This window comes from Herpailurus yagouaroundi, unplaced genomic scaffold, assembly GCF_014898765.1.
Source record: "Herpailurus yagouaroundi ecotype Mexico unplaced genomic scaffold, PumYag 28, whole genome shotgun sequence".
Taxonomy (NCBI): Eukaryota; Metazoa; Chordata; class Mammalia; order Carnivora; family Felidae; genus Herpailurus; species Herpailurus yagouaroundi.
The window spans coordinates 100,177,760-100,195,648 of record NW_024412376.1 but is presented as its reverse complement, the minus strand read 5'-3'; the positions used below and the strand labels follow the sequence as shown (position 1 = coordinate 100,195,648).

Sequence of the window (17,889 nt, the reverse complement as noted above, 5' to 3'; positions counted from 1 at the left end):
AAAAAAAAAAAAAAGAGGTTAGAGTGGGAGAGAGCCAAAGCATAAGAGACTGTTGAGAACTGAGAGCAAACTGAGGGTTGATGGGGGGTGGGAGGGAGGAGAGGGTGGGTGATGGGTATTGAGGAGGGCACCTTTTGGGATGAGCACTGGGTGTTGTATGGAAACCAATTTGACAATAAATTTCATATATAAATAAAAAAAATAAAAATAAAAATAATATTTTATATTAAAAATAAATAAATAAATAAAAATAAAAATAAAAATAAAAATAAAAAATGTGGACGCTCACATCTCCACTCAACAAGCCTTGAAAGCTGAGTGAAAGGAACAGGCATGTGTTATCCAGATGCAGACTAACTGTACCAAAAAAGCCAATTCAGTTCAAAAGACCAACAAATGAACACACAAATGTCAGACAATATCACAAGCAATTCACAAGGGGCCAATCAGCCACTGCTAGTCCTAGATTAGTGCATTCCAGTTCTTCCATTTCTTGGTCTTTGAGAGCGACAAGTTAGCTATTAGACACTATGTGTGTCCTGAAAGTCAAGGATTTTTATAACTGGGCAGCTTTCTCTCTCTTAGTATACTTCAACCAGCTTTTCTATTTCTATAAATTCTCTCTCTATATATAAATATATAATTGTTAGTTCTTGTATGTTTATCATATGCCTAGCATGTACAGACCGTTCAATGCCACATGCATGGAAGGGCTTCTTTGCCCTTCTGACCCAGCTTTACATCAATTTCATTTTGTCTCTTTTTGTGGACTTGGTTTGGTAATAAGAATATGCTATTCTTACATTTTTTAAATATCCGTGACAAATTTTTTATGACATGGTTTATGAACAGATGCCACCTATTTCATCATGTGTTCAAATAAAGGAGTCCAGGGGCACCTGGGTGGCTCAGTTGGTTGAGCATCCAACTTTGGCTCAGGTCTGATCTCACATTCTGTGAGTTCAAGCCCCACGTCGGGCTCTGTGCTGACAGCTCAGAGCCTGGAGCCTGCTTCAGAGTCTGCGTCTCCCTCTCTCTCTGCCCCACCCCTGCTTGCTCTCTGTCTCTCAAAAATGAATAAACTTAAAAAAATTTTTTTTTAATTCAAATAAAAATTCAGGATAAAAAAGGATAAAAAACTGACTTGTTGGACTCTAAAACATTATTTAAGACACTTTCAAAATACTCTTAATTATACACAATTTTCATTCATTTTGATTTTAGGACCAACAAGAGGTTACCTTACTATACTTCTTAGAAGGAGTATTTGACTTCTAACACAGGTGAATTACGAATTCATTACATAGGGAATACAGCACACATAATCTTTACTGTGACACATTTTGAATGGGAAGGGGCACGGAATGGCAGGCACACACTCCTAAAGCAGAGCAACCTTATGAGGGGAGAATGCCGTCCTTGGTACTGCTTTACCAAGTACAACGCCAGGGCTTCTGCCAAAACAAAAAATAAGGTATCCTTCTGAATATGAAATCTGAAAGTATGAAAATCTAATAGATGAGAAGAGCCAGCTAACTGTAGGGATGACTCAATTCCAAAGATTGTCAGTGAAGAGTTTTCAAACCAAAAAAGCAAATACACTAACACAGGGTTCATCTTGGGCATGAATAGATTATTCTATTTAAGCTTTGAAAATAAAAACAATGTTTATTATGTAGTTATGTAGTACTTCGTCTATAGCAAGAAGGGGATGATTTAAATAGCATTTAAAAATAAAATAAATAGCACCTGTCAAAGATGCCTGACTAATCATGGTCAGCAGCAAAAATGGATGCAATCACTTCACAATGACCAATAACCTCAACCAGCAATATTTCATGTTTCTTTCCTATTTTTATGCTCAGAAAGCAAACTTCGTAACATAATTCAGTTTTCCAAAGAGCACTGTTCTTCAACAAGGCACTATAGGCATGTTGGTTAAGATAAATCTTCACTTTCAGGACTACCCCTGGAATGCAGACTATTTTGTAACCACATATATTTTCAAAAGCCCAGGGGGGACAGTTGGTAGCACTACTCTTCCATTAAAGACAACTGCTAGTTTCCAAACCACTTTGATATTATTTTTAAAAATTTTTATTTATTTATTTTTAATGTTTATTTATTTTTGAGAGAGAGAGACACACACACAAAGTTTGAGTGAGGGAGGTGCAGGGAGAGAGGGAGACATAATCTGAAGCAGGCTCCAGGCTCTGAGCTGTCAGCACAGAGTCCGATGTGGGGCTTGAGCTCACAGACCGGACCGTGAGATCATGACCTGAGCTGAAGTTGGACGCCCAACCAACTGGGGCACTCAGGCACCCCCAAAAAGTTTTTTTTTTTCTAATGTTTACTTATTTTTGAGAGAGAGAGAGAGAGAGAGAGAGAGAGCAAGCAGGGAAGGGGCTGAGAGAGAGGAAGACACAGAACCCGAAGCAGGCTCCAGGCTCTGAGCTGTCAGCACAGAGCCCAATGCGGGGCTCGAACTTACGAACCATGAGATCATGACCTGAGTTCAAGTCAGACACCCAACCGACTGGGCCACCCAGGCGCCCCCTGATGTTATTTTTACTAAAAATCAATAAATTGTTGCTCTGACTTACACACTTCCAGGTATAATGATCAAGAAGTTATGAACTGGTAATCAGATAATGAGTCCCAAAGCCATAATGACAAGACCAAGGTATTGTTCCTCTGAAGCCCTGCTTGGGAGGCCAGAAGGTCTTCCTCAAACTAGGGCCCTTGCAACGACTGTGCATATTTTCAAACTGCGATAGCAGAATAATTTCCCAATTTGTAAGTAAATTTTTACAATATACCCTTTCTAAAGTTATTTTCAAAAAAATGGTTAGATTATGTTCACACCAGCATCTCACCTCATAGCATTCACAGTAGTTTTTAAGACATCCTGATCGTTTGCAATTACATCCTTTGCTGTGACGTCGATCTGATTCTCCCTCCTTTCCTTTCCCTATCTTAGGTTTAAAAGCTTCTGGATTTCTGTCAAGGCATGCCTATTAAAACAGATCAAATATCAACTGAAGCTCAATCACATTAGATTAAATACAGCAAAAGGAATTAATTTTCATTGTAAAGGAACCAAGTTCTACAAAAATCAGGTGAAACTGGAAATTTCTGTCAGTTAAATAAAATAAAAAGTAATCACCTTTATTGCTTTTTGCCTTTCATTTTCATGTTCCAAATTATTATAACAATTAGTACAGTTGCAGTTGTTGCAAAATTCACCATTTGCAAAGCAATCACAATATCTGGAATACAAAAATCAGTGCAAGTCACATAAAAAAGTCATTGGTTATTTTTTTTTTTTTATTGTTTATTTATTTTGAGAGAGCAAGCAAGAGTAGGGAGAGGGGCAGAGAGAGAGAGGGAGAGGAAAAAAATCCCAAGCAGGCTCCATGCTGTCAGCACAGAGCCCAACACAGGGCTCAAACCCATGAACTGTGAGATTGTGTCCTGAGTCAAAATCAAGAGTCAGACATTTAACCGAATGAGCCATTCAGGCATCCCAGAAAAATCATTGTTAAAATACATAAAACTAGAAATTATCTGATTAAAAGCATTATATATGCAGAGCCACCTACTTACAGAGTTTATTTTTACTGACTGTCAACCACGTTGATCAGCCTCAAAATTAAAGTCACTGGCTCCTAGAAATTTGGTTTAGAAACTTAGTTCCAGTAGTAACTGCTGTCAACACAACAGCTACGTGATTTTATGTGAACCCAAAGTAAGTTATTTCAAAATTATTAAAAAGGAAACACATGAGCTATATTCCAGTAGTGCAATCTGCTTACTTGAACTACAGTTATGCTTCTTGGGATTTTAAACCACTTACATGACCAGTGCTTTTCACTCAAGTGTTTCATGTCAGATCTATTGGTTCAGACCTAATATGCAAATTAATCATCCAACAAATTCTTTTTAAATGTTTATTTTTTTACTTTTGAGAGAGAGTGTGTGCGAGCAGGGGAGGGGCAGAAAGAGAGGGAGACAGAGAATCCACGCTGACAGCAGAGAGCCTGATGTGGGGTTCGAACTCATGAACTGTATGATCACGACCTGAGCTGAAGTCAGATGCTTAACTCATTGAGCCACCCAGGTGCCCCCATCCAACAATTTTTAAAGCTACTCAGAGTATCACCTCACTTAGGAGACCAAATATAAAGGTCATGAGTATAATCAAATTTATTATTATTAACAAAAGAGACTATGTCTGTCTCATGCTGCTGTGTCCCTATATTCCTACTCCAGTGCCTCATCTATGGTAAAGACTATAAAATAACTTCTGAATGTATGAAACAGTATTTTTACACCGTCATAAGTGCTCATTCACTTGCACGTTTATTTAAATTACTTGGACTTATGAAACTGGTTTGTTAAGAATTTTTATTTAACTCCATTTACTTTTAAAAGTATTTTCAGTTATATCCAATGAAGAAATAGTAGCAAAAAGACTTACAATTTCAAACACAGCGATTTTGTACAATTACAGGGCTTCCTGGGCCGACTGGCAGACTCTGATGGTATTATGCTATACAGATACAAAAAAAAAGATACAGATTTTAATCAATTAAAGATAACTACTGCAAATTGGAAATGTCTCTGCAAATCCCTCCTCAAATAAAGCTTTAACAAATGTACCCATCTCTAATAATCCATCTCTATGTTGTCCCTTCACATCAAATTCAAAAGCAAGTTGTAAAGACAGGGAATTTTTCAGAAGGAGGTTATGAATAGCTTCTAAAGAACACTCCACAAAAAAACTCTCCTTCTGAGAGAACTAGAGCTGAAATCTGCTCAAAACTTTTGGGACTCAATTATAAAAGCAATGAGGGGAAAGGGGCATACGGGGTTGGAAGTGGAGAGAGGTGGACTGGTCCCATGCAATTAACTAAGCACCACTTCTAAACCAATATTGCAAAGGAAGCAATTCACAGATTAAAAAACAGATTAATAACAACAACAAAAAAGGAAAGGACCTAACATAAACAATTTGAAAACTAGTTAATATCATTTTTAAAAACATATTCAGGATGAGAGAGAGAAAAGAAAGAGACAGAGAATATGTGGCAAAAATGATGAATCTGAGTAAAAGACATTTGGGAATTCTCTCCTCCTGTAACTTTTCTGTTTAAAGCATCTCAAGATAAAAAGTTCTATAGAGGCGTGCTCACATGGCTTTGAGGAAAAAATATCTTATGATGTTTTGAAATACATATTTTTAATGTTGCATTTAACCTGATCCAACAACTTCACTTACATATTTTCAAAAGACTCACCCATTGAATGGAAGCCTTGCCTGGGTCTGGATACCAGGTGTTCCGGTGAAGTTTGAGTTGCTTGCTATAGACACATATGAAGACTGCTGTAGCTACATAGAAAGAAAGGTAGTTTTAGACCATATTTACAAAAATGCACAATACTCTCAGATATAATGATCAATAAGGAACACAAATTCATCCACTAAGACAGGAAAAACAGTATGGAGAATTTCATACACACTACTTCATGGAGCTCTTCTAAAGGCCCAAACTAATACCAGAGGTGAAAACAACGTGAACATTTTAAAGTACTACATGGTACAAATACAAGAAACTTTTCATAGAGGAGTAAGCATATCAGGATTAAGAAATTCGGGATGAATGACTCAAAAATATTAAGTATTAATTTGTATTGGCTAGAAAAACGCAAGTGTCTACTTGTAAATAAAATAGGCACTATACTGATCATTCATCACATTATAAGTTATAGGGAATGAGAAGTTACGTGAGCAATAAGTTTCTATTTTACATTGATTTCTATACAAGAAAAGAGATGCTGGAGACAAAAATACTAGACATTCATTTTCTAATCAGTGGTCACATTAGCATACTCCATAGTACATTTCATTAAAGTACACAGGTTTCTTTTCTCTCTCTTATAATCTGTGTAGATCAACTCAACAGCTTAGAACATGGTGCTAATTTGCTGGATTCTTACGTGAAAAAGAAAACTTCTATCTGCTTTAGAAGCAGCACTCCTAACCCTCACCAGCCAGTTAGATAATACATGGTTTTAACTCTAAAGATGACCAGATGAGAGTATCTGGACAGGTCACTAAAGATGAGTCACCTAGAAATGTATCTCACGGTCTACTTTCCAGAAGCAAGTCAGTGGCATCCTACTCATATGTGAGGAAGAGCTGGATCACAGTGGCAATGTTCTCTAAAGGCACCTGGACTCCACCAACTTCAACTTCAATTTCTCTTCGATCTACATAGTCTTGCCCTCTTCCCAAGCTGCTCTCAGTCCCTAAGTGACTTGCATATGTGACTTGTGCCATTTCTAAACGCTAGAGATACATAAATAAATTCAGAAGTTTTTGTTAGCATCTTAAGATTTTAGAAAGAGCCATTTTCATACTGAGTAAGATGTTTTTGAGTAGTTTCAGAATGTGATAGGACTGCACATCTTAGACAAAATCATCCTTTCTGAAATGCGACGACTCCATTTTTTTCTCATACCTGAGTAACATACTGAGCTGGAAGCACTGCGTAGCCCACATTCCCTGTCCCCGGAGCCGGGGCCAGCACAGTGCCTGGTGGCAGGTTAGTGAGGTTTGGCTGGATCTGTGGCAGTGGTGTGGCAGGCATGATGAGCCGCTGCTGTGGCTGGCTGGTGGTAACTATTTGTGAAGTGGGATTGATCGGTTTGGGAACAACCTTAAAAAAAGAGGAATTTACAGAAGTAAATTTTACACCCTCTCCATTCAGCATATATCTCTTGTACGTGAATCTTAACTTTCAGTTGTAAAACTGAATTGTCTGTTTGGGAGAGACTGGGAAAACAAGTTCTGTGACACTCACCTGTTTGACAGTCTGCGCGGAGACAAGAGGAACTGACATCCGCACGGGAGTGGTATTAACAACCACTGGCTTTGCTTTTGAGAAAAAGGGGAGGAAGGACAATTTATTTTCAGAAAATAGTGCTTGAAACATTTAAGACACTTAGTTCTCTCAAGATATCCTGTTAAAAGAGCTTAAAGAATTTCATTTATTTCCTGTCTAGAGCACTCTTTAATCAAGATAGTTACCTTTTCAAAATTCCTTAGCCCATCTACCAAGGACCGCATATCTCAGGGAGCTCCAGTCTATCCGCCTGCTAAGGGAATGTTCGTCATTCAAGACAGTCTACTGAAAATATTTCAATCTATACTCAGGTGATTTAAACATTCCCTAGTAAAGCCAGTCACATGAAATGTTGTATAAATTTTAAAAAACTGCCATTCAGGAGCTTGAGTCACAATGCTGTTCTGTATTCTAATTGCCATGTTTGTACCGAAACCAGAGAAGATATCATTTTTATAGTGTAATACATTATTTACAGAGTACCTACTAAAAGGCAGCACAGCATGAAGGTTAAGAAGATGGTCTCTTAAGTCATAACACCCTTGGGGGTTCAAATCCCAATTCTGCTGCTTTCTAACTCTCTTTGCCTGTACTCCATCTACAACATGGGGATAGTACCTCTGTTACAGAGTATAAAGATTAAATATGTTAATCTATGAACATTTATTAGAACAGTGTCCAACAAATAGTAAGTGCTCAATAAATGCTAGTTGCTCAATAAATGTGATTATTGTTATTACAACCAACATTACTCTATAAATGGCATTATAGACAGTGTTCCGGGGAAACTAACGTATAAAGACACTTGCTCAAAGAGGTTACACTCCAGTAGAGCAGATGAGACATATACCAAATAAAATAAACATGATTAAAAAAGAGAAAGCGCTGCAGAGTCCGAGGGAGACAGAATGTATGTCTGACTGGCAGAGGATATGGAATACTGAAAGAATGCATGACAGGCATTGTGTCTGAGGTGGGTCGTGATCAATGGTCAGGTTGCAGAGAGGGCACACAAATTGGAGCAGGACATTCCATGAAGAGGTAGAAGCATGAGCAGTGGAGGCCTGATGCTGGGAAGCAGCAAAGCATTTCACAAAATGTTAGTGAACAGACCAGTCTGGTTGGAACCTAGGGTTAAAGTAGGCAAGCACGGGTCTTTAACGTTAGGGTAGAAATCTACATATTTAATCTGCATTTTTAATTCAGTAGGCGATGAGAAGTTTCTGAGGATTTTGAAGTACAGAAATATTACTTGGAATAGCACAAAAAGAAACTGTATTTGGCCATAGTGTATAAAACAGAATGGAGTTCCACAAAACAAGGAAAGTTAGAAGAGTGCACAAACTGAGGGTCTACTTGGGATGACACAGCTGGGGACGGACAGGAGAGAGCAACTGCAAAAGAGAAGGTGAAAGTGAAAGGAACCACCCAAGAGAGGGCAGAAATTGCACGTTATTAGGGAAGAAAATGTAAGTCAGTGTGAAGCTTCCAAGTGGCCAGAAAAAGGACAGCAACCAGATGGAAAACCTCAAGGGTGAGATGATTTGAAGGGAAGATGAACCCTGACATAGAGACAAACTTTGATGAAATGGACGAGAGAGGCTGGCACTAGACCTGTATGTTTGGACCAAAAAAAGTACAACCTTTCAAATTGCTTACTGCCATTTCCACAGTCTAAAAAAGGGATTTAAGAAGATAGGAAGGATAGCCCGTTAGGTTTTATTTATGCAAAAAGGCCTAGAGCCTGGTCTGAAAGAGACAGCTTGAGATAATGGGATCTAACAACAAAAGAAAAAGAACACACTTCCTTAGATAAAAAGGCTGGGAGGGCTGATGGCTGAAGACAGAAGGCTGAGAGTCCCGGAAGAACATTAAACAGTTCTCTGACCTAAAGAGAGCAGGCCCCTGCAAGCAAGGGGACAAAGGGAAAGGGTAGGGTAAGTGGGGGTCCTCCAGAAAGTGTTTGATCAGTGGTGATGACTGCATCTCTCTCAATACACTAAAAACCACTACACTGTATGCTTAACAAGGGTGGATGCTATAGTCAACACAAATTCTATCTCAATAAAGTTGTCATACAAAAAGAGTACATGACCATGAATTATAGAAGCAGTGACATCGGATACCTAATTTGAACTTACTTCCTGTTCTGAGTCTCTTCAGTTACATCAGTTTTATTTGGTTAAGTTATACTAACCACTACAGACTGATCTCAGCAGTACTAAAAAGAATTAAAGGAAATTATAAGACTGAATTCCTGCTTGGAACACAGAAGAACAGACTCCCTACTCCACTTGCTCCTTGGAGAAGACATGCTGGCCATTGTTCCATGAACACATACAGCAGTGATTCTGAAGTGACTCCAACAACCAGAGAAGGTAAGAATTTCCTGGTGGTCTCTGAAACAAAGGGAAGGAGCGTGTGTGGCCTGCCTTCAGTCACATCAAATGACAGATGCAGATGATTTTTATTTGGATAATAAAGAAAGGGTTAACTGTGTGTGTGTGTGTGTGTGTGTGTGTGTGTGTGTGTGTGCGCGCGCGCGTGCACACGCACGCACACAGAACTAGAAAATTTGGGAACTCTAGGTTTACGTTAGCTTTGCATCTGCATGCTGAGTTTTCACTAAAACCTGGGAAATGAAGACAATAAAAAATGAAATGGCCAGAAAAGAGAACATTACAAATTACCTAGGGAAAGGGGGACATATTAATGTTATATAACTACATCACCAGTCTCTATTTCTCCTCCCCCTCAACTTTTGAGCACAGTCCCACATTACTATTACTGCCATTTTCATAGAAACTGGAATAATCTTTTCTTTTTTAGTCTTTAACAGAAATTCTGAGCAATCTTGTTAGAATAGCCTCATTCCAACTTTTAGAAACCATACATACGTGCAAGTGTTTAAGGCTTTTTAATTTCTTAAATTGACTTTCACCAAGATGGTAGATTACATTCTAAAGAGATTAACCATGAAGTCTTCTGGATCTTTCTAGTGTGTGGCCTGCCATCCAACCAGCAGTTAACATGGTAGAACCTCTGAATACTGGCTTTGGTGGGAAATGTACAAGATGACCCTAACCCCCCCTTTGGCATAAGGAAATCCCTCACTGGAAATTAAGCCCTTATAAAGACATATTAGTACATTCATGAATGAGAGCAGCTAGTTTTCATGTATCTCTAATAAAAATTATAAATTTAATTCATTATTCCTGCAAAATAATATATATACCTAGGTCTCTTATGGGATAGGAGAACAAAAAAAGAAAAATATGGGTGGACATAAGGGAAATTGCATGGGTGGTTGTGTATGTGAGCAGGCCCGAAAAGGGTATATACAGGAATAACTGAAGGAGCTGGAAAGGTAAAGGGGAGGGCAGGGAGGGAAAGTTGAAGGTACAAGGCAAAAAAAGAAAGAAGCAGAGAAATAGAAAAAGGTGTGTGTGGGGAGGCGGGGTGGGTTTCCAGGAGGCAAAGAGCCTAAGTAGAGAGAGGCAGAAAGGTAGATAAAAACTTAGAAAAGGAAGTACCAGTAATTAGAATTATGCAGTATCCAACCTATTCATGTACTCTTCCTGGATCTTTAGCTTCTTTTCTACTTATACCAAAGGCTTATTATTGACTAAAATTAGTGTTAACATCACATTGGAAATGGATCTCAGCATATAGTACACATACAAACACACACATAAAATATAACAACTGTATCTCACGATTACTTCATATCGTTGTAATTTATCCAGGTACACTGGACTTGCAGCACCTCTTTTAGTACCCTGCTAAGTTTAAGTACTGAGAGAATATAAAACTTGACTCCCTTAGCAATATGCAAGTGTCATTTTCCTTTCATTAAGAATACTGTAATAAAAGATTTTCTTCTAAAATCAGCTTAAAGAGGGATTAGAAAATAAAACTACTTGACAGGTCTAATTTTAATAGAATACAAACTAAAATACTGTTTCCTTCACATATCCTCTATTTTCTCCCATCAGTAATTTAAAAAATAGATAGGATTTTTCTTCCACAGTTTCCCTTAGTGAACTAGCTATCGGCAATATGTTGCTCCAACCCTCTGATCCCTTAATCAAACTGAAAGAGGAAACAAGTGATCTTTAATTCTGCTATTTACATCCAGTAAATAATAAGTCATTTACTTGCCATCAACTGCTTTGTGACATTGAAGGGATACGCAGCAGTCTTCCAAGACCAAAAATCAGGCCCTAAATCATAAACTGTCCTGAGCCTTTCATAGCATTCAATTTTTAACAAGTAGATAAATATGGAGAGCGGTTCTGTGTGTGAGTCTATGTATAGGTATCGGGTGGTAGGAAGGGTTAAACACAAACAGAAAACGGAAGGACTACAAACAGGCATATCCTCCAAAAGTACAACTGAGCAAAATAACAGAACATTGTAAGTGCTTTTTATTAGCAACTACAGATTCAAAGTAAGTAAAGGATGAAAGTGGTGCAAAGTTCTTATTTATCATTTATACCTTGCCTACTAGTCATTTCAATCGACCCAAACCCTATCAAACAGCTTCACAGTTTAGAAAACAAGATAAATAATTTGGTTTCATCTAAATTTGTCCCACTAACGTAGACGGTAGGCTTACAAACCAGCAACATAATGGCTACGCACAAACTGATGAATAATTCTGATTGTCTGGTAGTATAGTACACTGTGTACCAACTTCTAGCAGAGTGAAATACTGTATTTATATACAACTATGATTCTATTTTGCGGCTTTCTGCAACAGTTGCTGAATTCATACTGTCGGCTGAAATGCCATACTTAATCAGGCTTTCAGTGAGAAAAGGACCAATGTTCTTTAATAATGTTCAAAGAATTAATGACTGTTTTTAAAAAATGGTTACTAACCTTGCTGGAGAGGTTGAGTGTTTGTACTGGGATTCTGACTAACTGGCTGGGTGGAGCTACTGGCTGTTGTGGCAGTAACAAGTCGGACATAATGAAACTTGCTTCCAGGCACTTGAATCTGCTGGACATTGGGAGCAGTTGCCAGAGGAATAATTGTCTTAAACTGTGATGTGCTCACGCCTCCAACAGTGATGGTCTGCACAGCTGATTTCACTGCCTATTAAACAATACAACACGGCTATCATTAATCTGGGATTTAACTTGCCTACTCTTTTAACTTATGACAATTGCTCAGGTAAAAAAGTATGTTCCTGTATTTCATCAAAAGCTGTTGAAAGGAACAACCTGTTCAGAGAGAAATGAAAAGAATAGTAATGAATACAGGAGTGAAACCAAAATCGGCGAGTTCTACCTTCCATCTCTAGTAGTTACTTCCTTGAGAATCCAGGTCAGGTGACTTGCTATGAAGAAATCATTACTTAAATTACAAGAACTTACTCAGTTTTGTTAATCTTTATAAGAAAAGAATTATTTTAAACCCCAAGAATTTAGCTTCATATTCAACATCGAGAAAAGAGGATGCAGACACTTGGCTTTATTTATTGCTACCCACCAAATTAACTATGACAAATTTCATTTTCACATGTTCTAAAGAAGAAACCCAAAAGAAAAGCCCATCTTATACCCTCATTAAGTCCAGTCAATTCAACTGTATCTGCAGATACAAATGTAGCCACTAACATATGGGTAAGGGGTCAAATTCAGTCTAAAACTACCCCAATTTTGGTTGTCTAACAAAACTAATTTTGGGAGATTCAAACTTGAGTCAATATAATCATTTTAATCCTTTCCTTCATTCTGATAAACAGCAATGTGACTTCCCAAAAAGCTAAATGAAACATCAGAGGCAGAACAGAATAAAAGTCTCTCAAGATGTCTTCAGTTGGTGTTTAATCAACATACAACAGACTGTCCTATAAAGGTCTAGGCCAGATTTTCAACCAGTTCTATCGTGTTATTTTATAATTATATCCCCACCTATTTGTCAAAGAGCCCTCATGCTAAAAGACCATTCACTGATGTTGGAAATCTATATTATGCGGATAATAATTTATGAAAGAATAATTCTTAAGAATTTGAACATTTTCATAAAAGCCTAGAAAAGAGAGAGAGAGAGAGAGAGATGGAGGAATTCATTTAGCATGGAAACTCTACAGGCAATAGTCAAAGGAGATTACTTCATAAAACGAGTCACACATTATCACTGGGCAGCGGTACCACAAAGCAGATCTAAAATAAAGATAAGAGACAAGAGTCACAACCGTCATTCAGTTAAATGAAAATACAAAGCTTAAGAAAAGGGATAAAATGTGTACATATGGAAGCTACTGAAAAATCAAGCAAGCACGAGACAAGTATGTACAATGATGCAAGAGACACGTATCAGCTCAAAATGGGAAAAAAAATACTATCTTAAGGTGCCTCAAGCATAGATTTATTAGATACTTAATATGAATAAAGGATAGTGCTTTTAATACTCTAAGATGAGCTGTTTTAGATCTAGCAGCCATATTATGGGCTAGGTATAGTGTAGCCCAAGGACAGAGCCTAGTTTGGGTACATTTGCATAGCATGCCTTTTTCCAACTCTTTCAACTTTTCTGCATCCTAAGCTTCAAGCTACAACTCTTAAAAGATGTATAGATTTGGGTCTTCAAAACAAAAATCAGATCTGACTGTAAGTTTAAATCGTTTATGTCTGTTTACATCTAACAGACCTACTTAAAGATCTGCATTTAAATCCACTGTTGTACTGTTTTCTATTTGAACCACCTGTTCACTTCCATTCTTTTTTCTCTTTCTTACCTTCTTTTGTGTTATTATTCCATTCCCCCTCCCTGTATTAGCTTTTTATTTATACATTATGTTGCTAATCTTTTAATGGTGACCCTAGAGATTATAACGGACAATGTAGGAATTAAATCAGTACTTTACACATCACCCAGGAAATGAAAAAAACCACTAAACACGAATACCATTTACTTACTGTTAAGTATTTTAATTCTACATATAATAATTGAAAAAAAAATTTTTTTAATGTTTATTTTTGAGAGAGAGAGAGGCAGAGCATGAGCAGGGGAGGGACAGAGAGAGAGGGAGACAGAATCTATAACAGGCTCCAGGATCCACGCTGACAGCACAGAGCCCAACACAGGGCTCGAACCCAGAAACCATGAGATCATGACCTGAGTTGAAGTCGGACGCTTAATCAACTGAGCCACCCAGGTGCCCCTCTACATATAATAATTTTAACTCCACAAGGCATTAATTTACATATACTCACAAATTTACCCTTTCTATGTCATCCTGCTTCGAAGTACGAATGATTTTCCTTCTGCCTAAAGAGCGCACTTGAGGATTTCCTTAAATGTGAGTCTGCTGATGAGGAATTCTTTCCATTTTGTTTCTCAAAAAATGTCCAGTTATTTGTATCTCATTTGTTGATAAACTCATCTACTAAATTCTTTTTTTTTTTAATATTTATTTATTTATTTTTGAGAGAGACAGAGACAGAGCACGAGCTGGGGAGGGGCAGCGAGAGAGAGGGAGACACAGAATCTGAAGCAGGTTCCAAGCTCCAAGCTGTCAGCACAAAGCCTGACACAGGGCTCGAACTCACAGACCAAGAGATCATGACCTGAGCCGAAGTAGGACGCTTAACCAACTGAGCCACCCAGTACTCCTCATCTACTAAATTCTTCTTTTTTTTTTTTTAAATTCTTAATCTCAGTTTTATGTTTTCAATTTGAAAATATTCACCTGATTCCTTTTTTTTAATTGAGGCATACTGGACACACAATGTTCCATGAGTTTCAGGTTCATCAGATTCCTTCTTACAGTTTCTTTCTGCTGAAATTCTTCATCTTGTTACATTTCTGAATATATTAATCTTAGTTATTTTAAAAGTCTGAGTCTGATAACTCCATTATCTATATTTCTTGGTTTTGAATAATTTGGTCTGGTTGCCTGGTGACCTGATGATTTCTGATTCAATGCCAGACATTGTTTACAAAAAATTAAAGACATACTTTGAGGCTCTGAATGATGTTATATTCCTCCAGGGATAATTCACTTCAGCTTCTGGTACGCAGTTAAAAGTAGGGGCAGATCATCCTAAACCAATCACAAATTGAGCAGTTTGAAGCACAGCTTCAATCTTCCATAGGCCTGGTCTATTTCTGGTTCACTCTTCCCCTATATATTATATCAATGGTCCCAACTAGGAATGTGGTGTTTACAGGCTTCCACCTCCTTGGTGGGCCTGAAACCAAATTTTTGTTCATGAGATCCAGAAGAATGACATGAGATCCAGAAGACTGACTCAGCTCCTTAATCTCTCTGTAGCCACTTTCTGTTCATCACTTCAGTCTCTCAGCCACAACTTACAAATCAGCAAATGATCTAAGAAGTGTCATAGTGAACATGAGGCTGACTTCACTAGGCTTCCCTTTATTTCATGAATGTTACTTCAAACAGATTTTTAAAATATTTTTCCCCTGCTTTTTAGTTGTTTTTAGCGAGACAGTTGGTCTCCAACAAGCTAGTTCTGTATAGCCAAAAATAAAATACCAACTACTTGGGTTTTAATCTAGGTCACACTCCTTTGTTGTGGGACCTTATGCAAGTAACTGAACTTCTCTGTGCCTAAGTTTCCTCATCTGAAAATAATACCTTTCTTATAGGATTGCTGCAAGGATTAAAGGAGTTAAATCATATGAAGTGCTGATAACATCACATATTATAATGCTCAATAAACGTGAGCTGCTATTTGTATCATCATTATGCCCATTACAGAAGGGAAAAACTGAAGCTCAGAGAGATTAAGAAATTTCCCCAAGGTCATAGAGCTAATACAAAGTAGCAGAGCCAGGATTTGAACCAGACCCAACTCCAAGGGCCATTCTTTTAAGTAAGACATCATAATGCCTCCAACTTTACATGCTTAATCAACAGTTATTAAATGACTTAACAAAACTAAATAGTATCCAGTCCTCAAGAACTATTAAGAACTAAAGTTGCATATTTGCCTCTAAGAAACTTTGAAACTATATTTTATTCAGTATGCTGAATACAAGTATAAACACATTTTTTAAATGTTTTTAAGACAATTTCAGACTCACAAGAAGTTACAAAATGAATACAGAATTCCCATACTTTCCCCAATAGGCTAACATCTTCCATAATCATAGAACGTTATCAAAATGTACCAGGAAATTGGTACAATACCATTAACTACAGAACAGAACTTATTTTGGATTTCCCAGTTTTTATGTGCATTTTTGGAGGATGTATGCCAAAGACTGTATAGACTTATGTAATCAGCATTACCATCAAGATACAAAATTGTTCCATCATGACAAAGAAACTCTCTTGCACTACCCTTCATAGTCACACCCTCCTCCCCAACCCTAACTCTTGACAAACTCTGATTAAATTGCATTTTCCGAACACCTGAAATACTTGGTAACATACAACAGTTACTATTTTTGCAAAAGACAGAAGCACTGGAATACAACTAACTTCTTTGAGGATTTACAAGTTAGTCCCTTCCTTTAAGTACAGTGGTCTGAGAAACTCCGTGTGAATGCCCCTCTGAACATACAACATTACCAGAAAAACAGCTAATGTGCATTCAATAAGAATCCTCAGTATCTCTATTTCCTGATTAACATTCTTGACAGCTGGGTTAAAAACCAGCTATCTTAATTTAAATTCAGATAGCAACATTTAACAGGTATTAAGGGGCTGCCCTAAAATACATGGACTTGAAAGATTTCCTTATTTGTACTATTTCCTAAGCTATCTCTATTTACAGATTAATATCATAATTATGTGTTTAAAAATAAATGTCTTTGAACGTTATTTTCCAATTAGCAAATGGCAAAAGTCTTTGCTTAATTCAAGTTTACCTATAAGGAAAGGAATAAACACTCTTCCAGTTCTGCAAATGAGGACTCTTATTCTATCTGGTAAAGCTGGAGAGATAAAGAGGAAGAGAGGGAGGGACAGAGGGGGAGAAAGAAAGAGAAAGAAACAGACTCAACCAATACTCTAAAACAATGAGTTTGCAGAGTTCCATATTTGGTTCTGTTTGTAAATACTGCTTAGAAATCATTGTTTGGACATATGGGCTCTGGTTCCAGTTAGTCTCAGTCTTGTGTGTATTTTGGCAAGCAAACCTAATGCTTTTATATCTTTGTTTCTCTTTTGTACAAGGGAGAACATTACCACTAAATGAAATCTGTATAGCACTTTGAAACACCTGCACAAATCATACTGTTTCAAACAGATGTTAAGATGGCCTTTGTTTAATCTAATGCAAAATCATAACAATATTTTCCTTAATGCTAACTAGGTAGTGTTTACTAAAGTGTGTTTGTTTCACTGAACATTAGCTCTTCAGGATTAGTTATTACATGAAACAGTCTACTTTGTCAAATTAATTTATGAAACCCTAAAGTAAACAATGTTAAGCAAAAGCCTTCTCAGAATCCTTACTATGCTAATGACCACTCTAAAGTTCCTAGATGGGTATGGTATAGGGTGCTTCTCAAACTTATTTAACAGTAGCATTTGGAGGGGAAATTTTTCTTTTATTTTTTTTCTTTTCTCCTTCCTTCCTTCCTTCCTTCCTTCCTTCCTTCCTTCCTTCCTTCCTTCCTCCCTCCCTCCCTCCCTCCCTCCCTCCCTTCCTTCCTTTCTTTCTTTCATATATTGGTGCCAAGAGAAAGACAGACAGTATCATGTAAAGACACCCCACAAACTCATTGTTTTAAGAGTACTGGTTGAGTCTGTTTCTTTTTCTTTCTCCCCCTCTGTCCCTCCCTCCTCCCTCCCTCTTTATCTCTCCAGCTTTAGCAGATAAAATAAGAGTCCTCATTTGCAGAACTGGAAGAGTGTTTATTCCTTTCCTTATAGGTAAACTTGAATTAAGCAAAGACTTTTGCCATTTGCTAATTGGAAAATAATGTCCAAAGACATTTATTTTTAAACACATAATTATGATATTAATCTGTAAATAAGGATAGCTTAGGAAA

The 17,889-nt window shown here is 37.4% G+C and overlaps 1 protein-coding gene across 6 annotated transcripts in view; it reads right to left on the bottom strand.

Moving 5' to 3' along the window:
* LIN54 (lin-54 DREAM MuvB core complex component) overlaps window positions 1-17,889 on the bottom strand; it is a 77,879-nt gene that overhangs the window by 11,308 nt on the left and 48,682 nt on the right. For 5 of the 6 annotated variants that reach the window (XM_040479581.1, XM_040479607.1, XM_040479571.1 and 2 more), the window contains 7 exons: window positions 11,793-12,009; window positions 6,867-6,940; window positions 6,525-6,722; window positions 5,301-5,392; window positions 4,481-4,552; window positions 3,167-3,269; window positions 2,877-3,014 (listed from right to left, as the gene is read on the bottom strand). In XM_040479581.1, the coding sequence (XP_040335515.1) occupies window positions 2,877-3,014; window positions 3,167-3,269; window positions 4,481-4,552; window positions 5,301-5,392; window positions 6,525-6,722; window positions 6,867-6,940; window positions 11,793-12,009 (894 nt within the window). The remainder of the gene's footprint in view (window positions 1-2,876; window positions 3,015-3,166; window positions 3,270-4,480; window positions 4,553-5,300; window positions 5,393-6,524; window positions 6,723-6,866; window positions 6,941-11,792; window positions 12,010-17,889) is intronic. The other variant, XM_040479595.1, reaches the window with a different exon arrangement.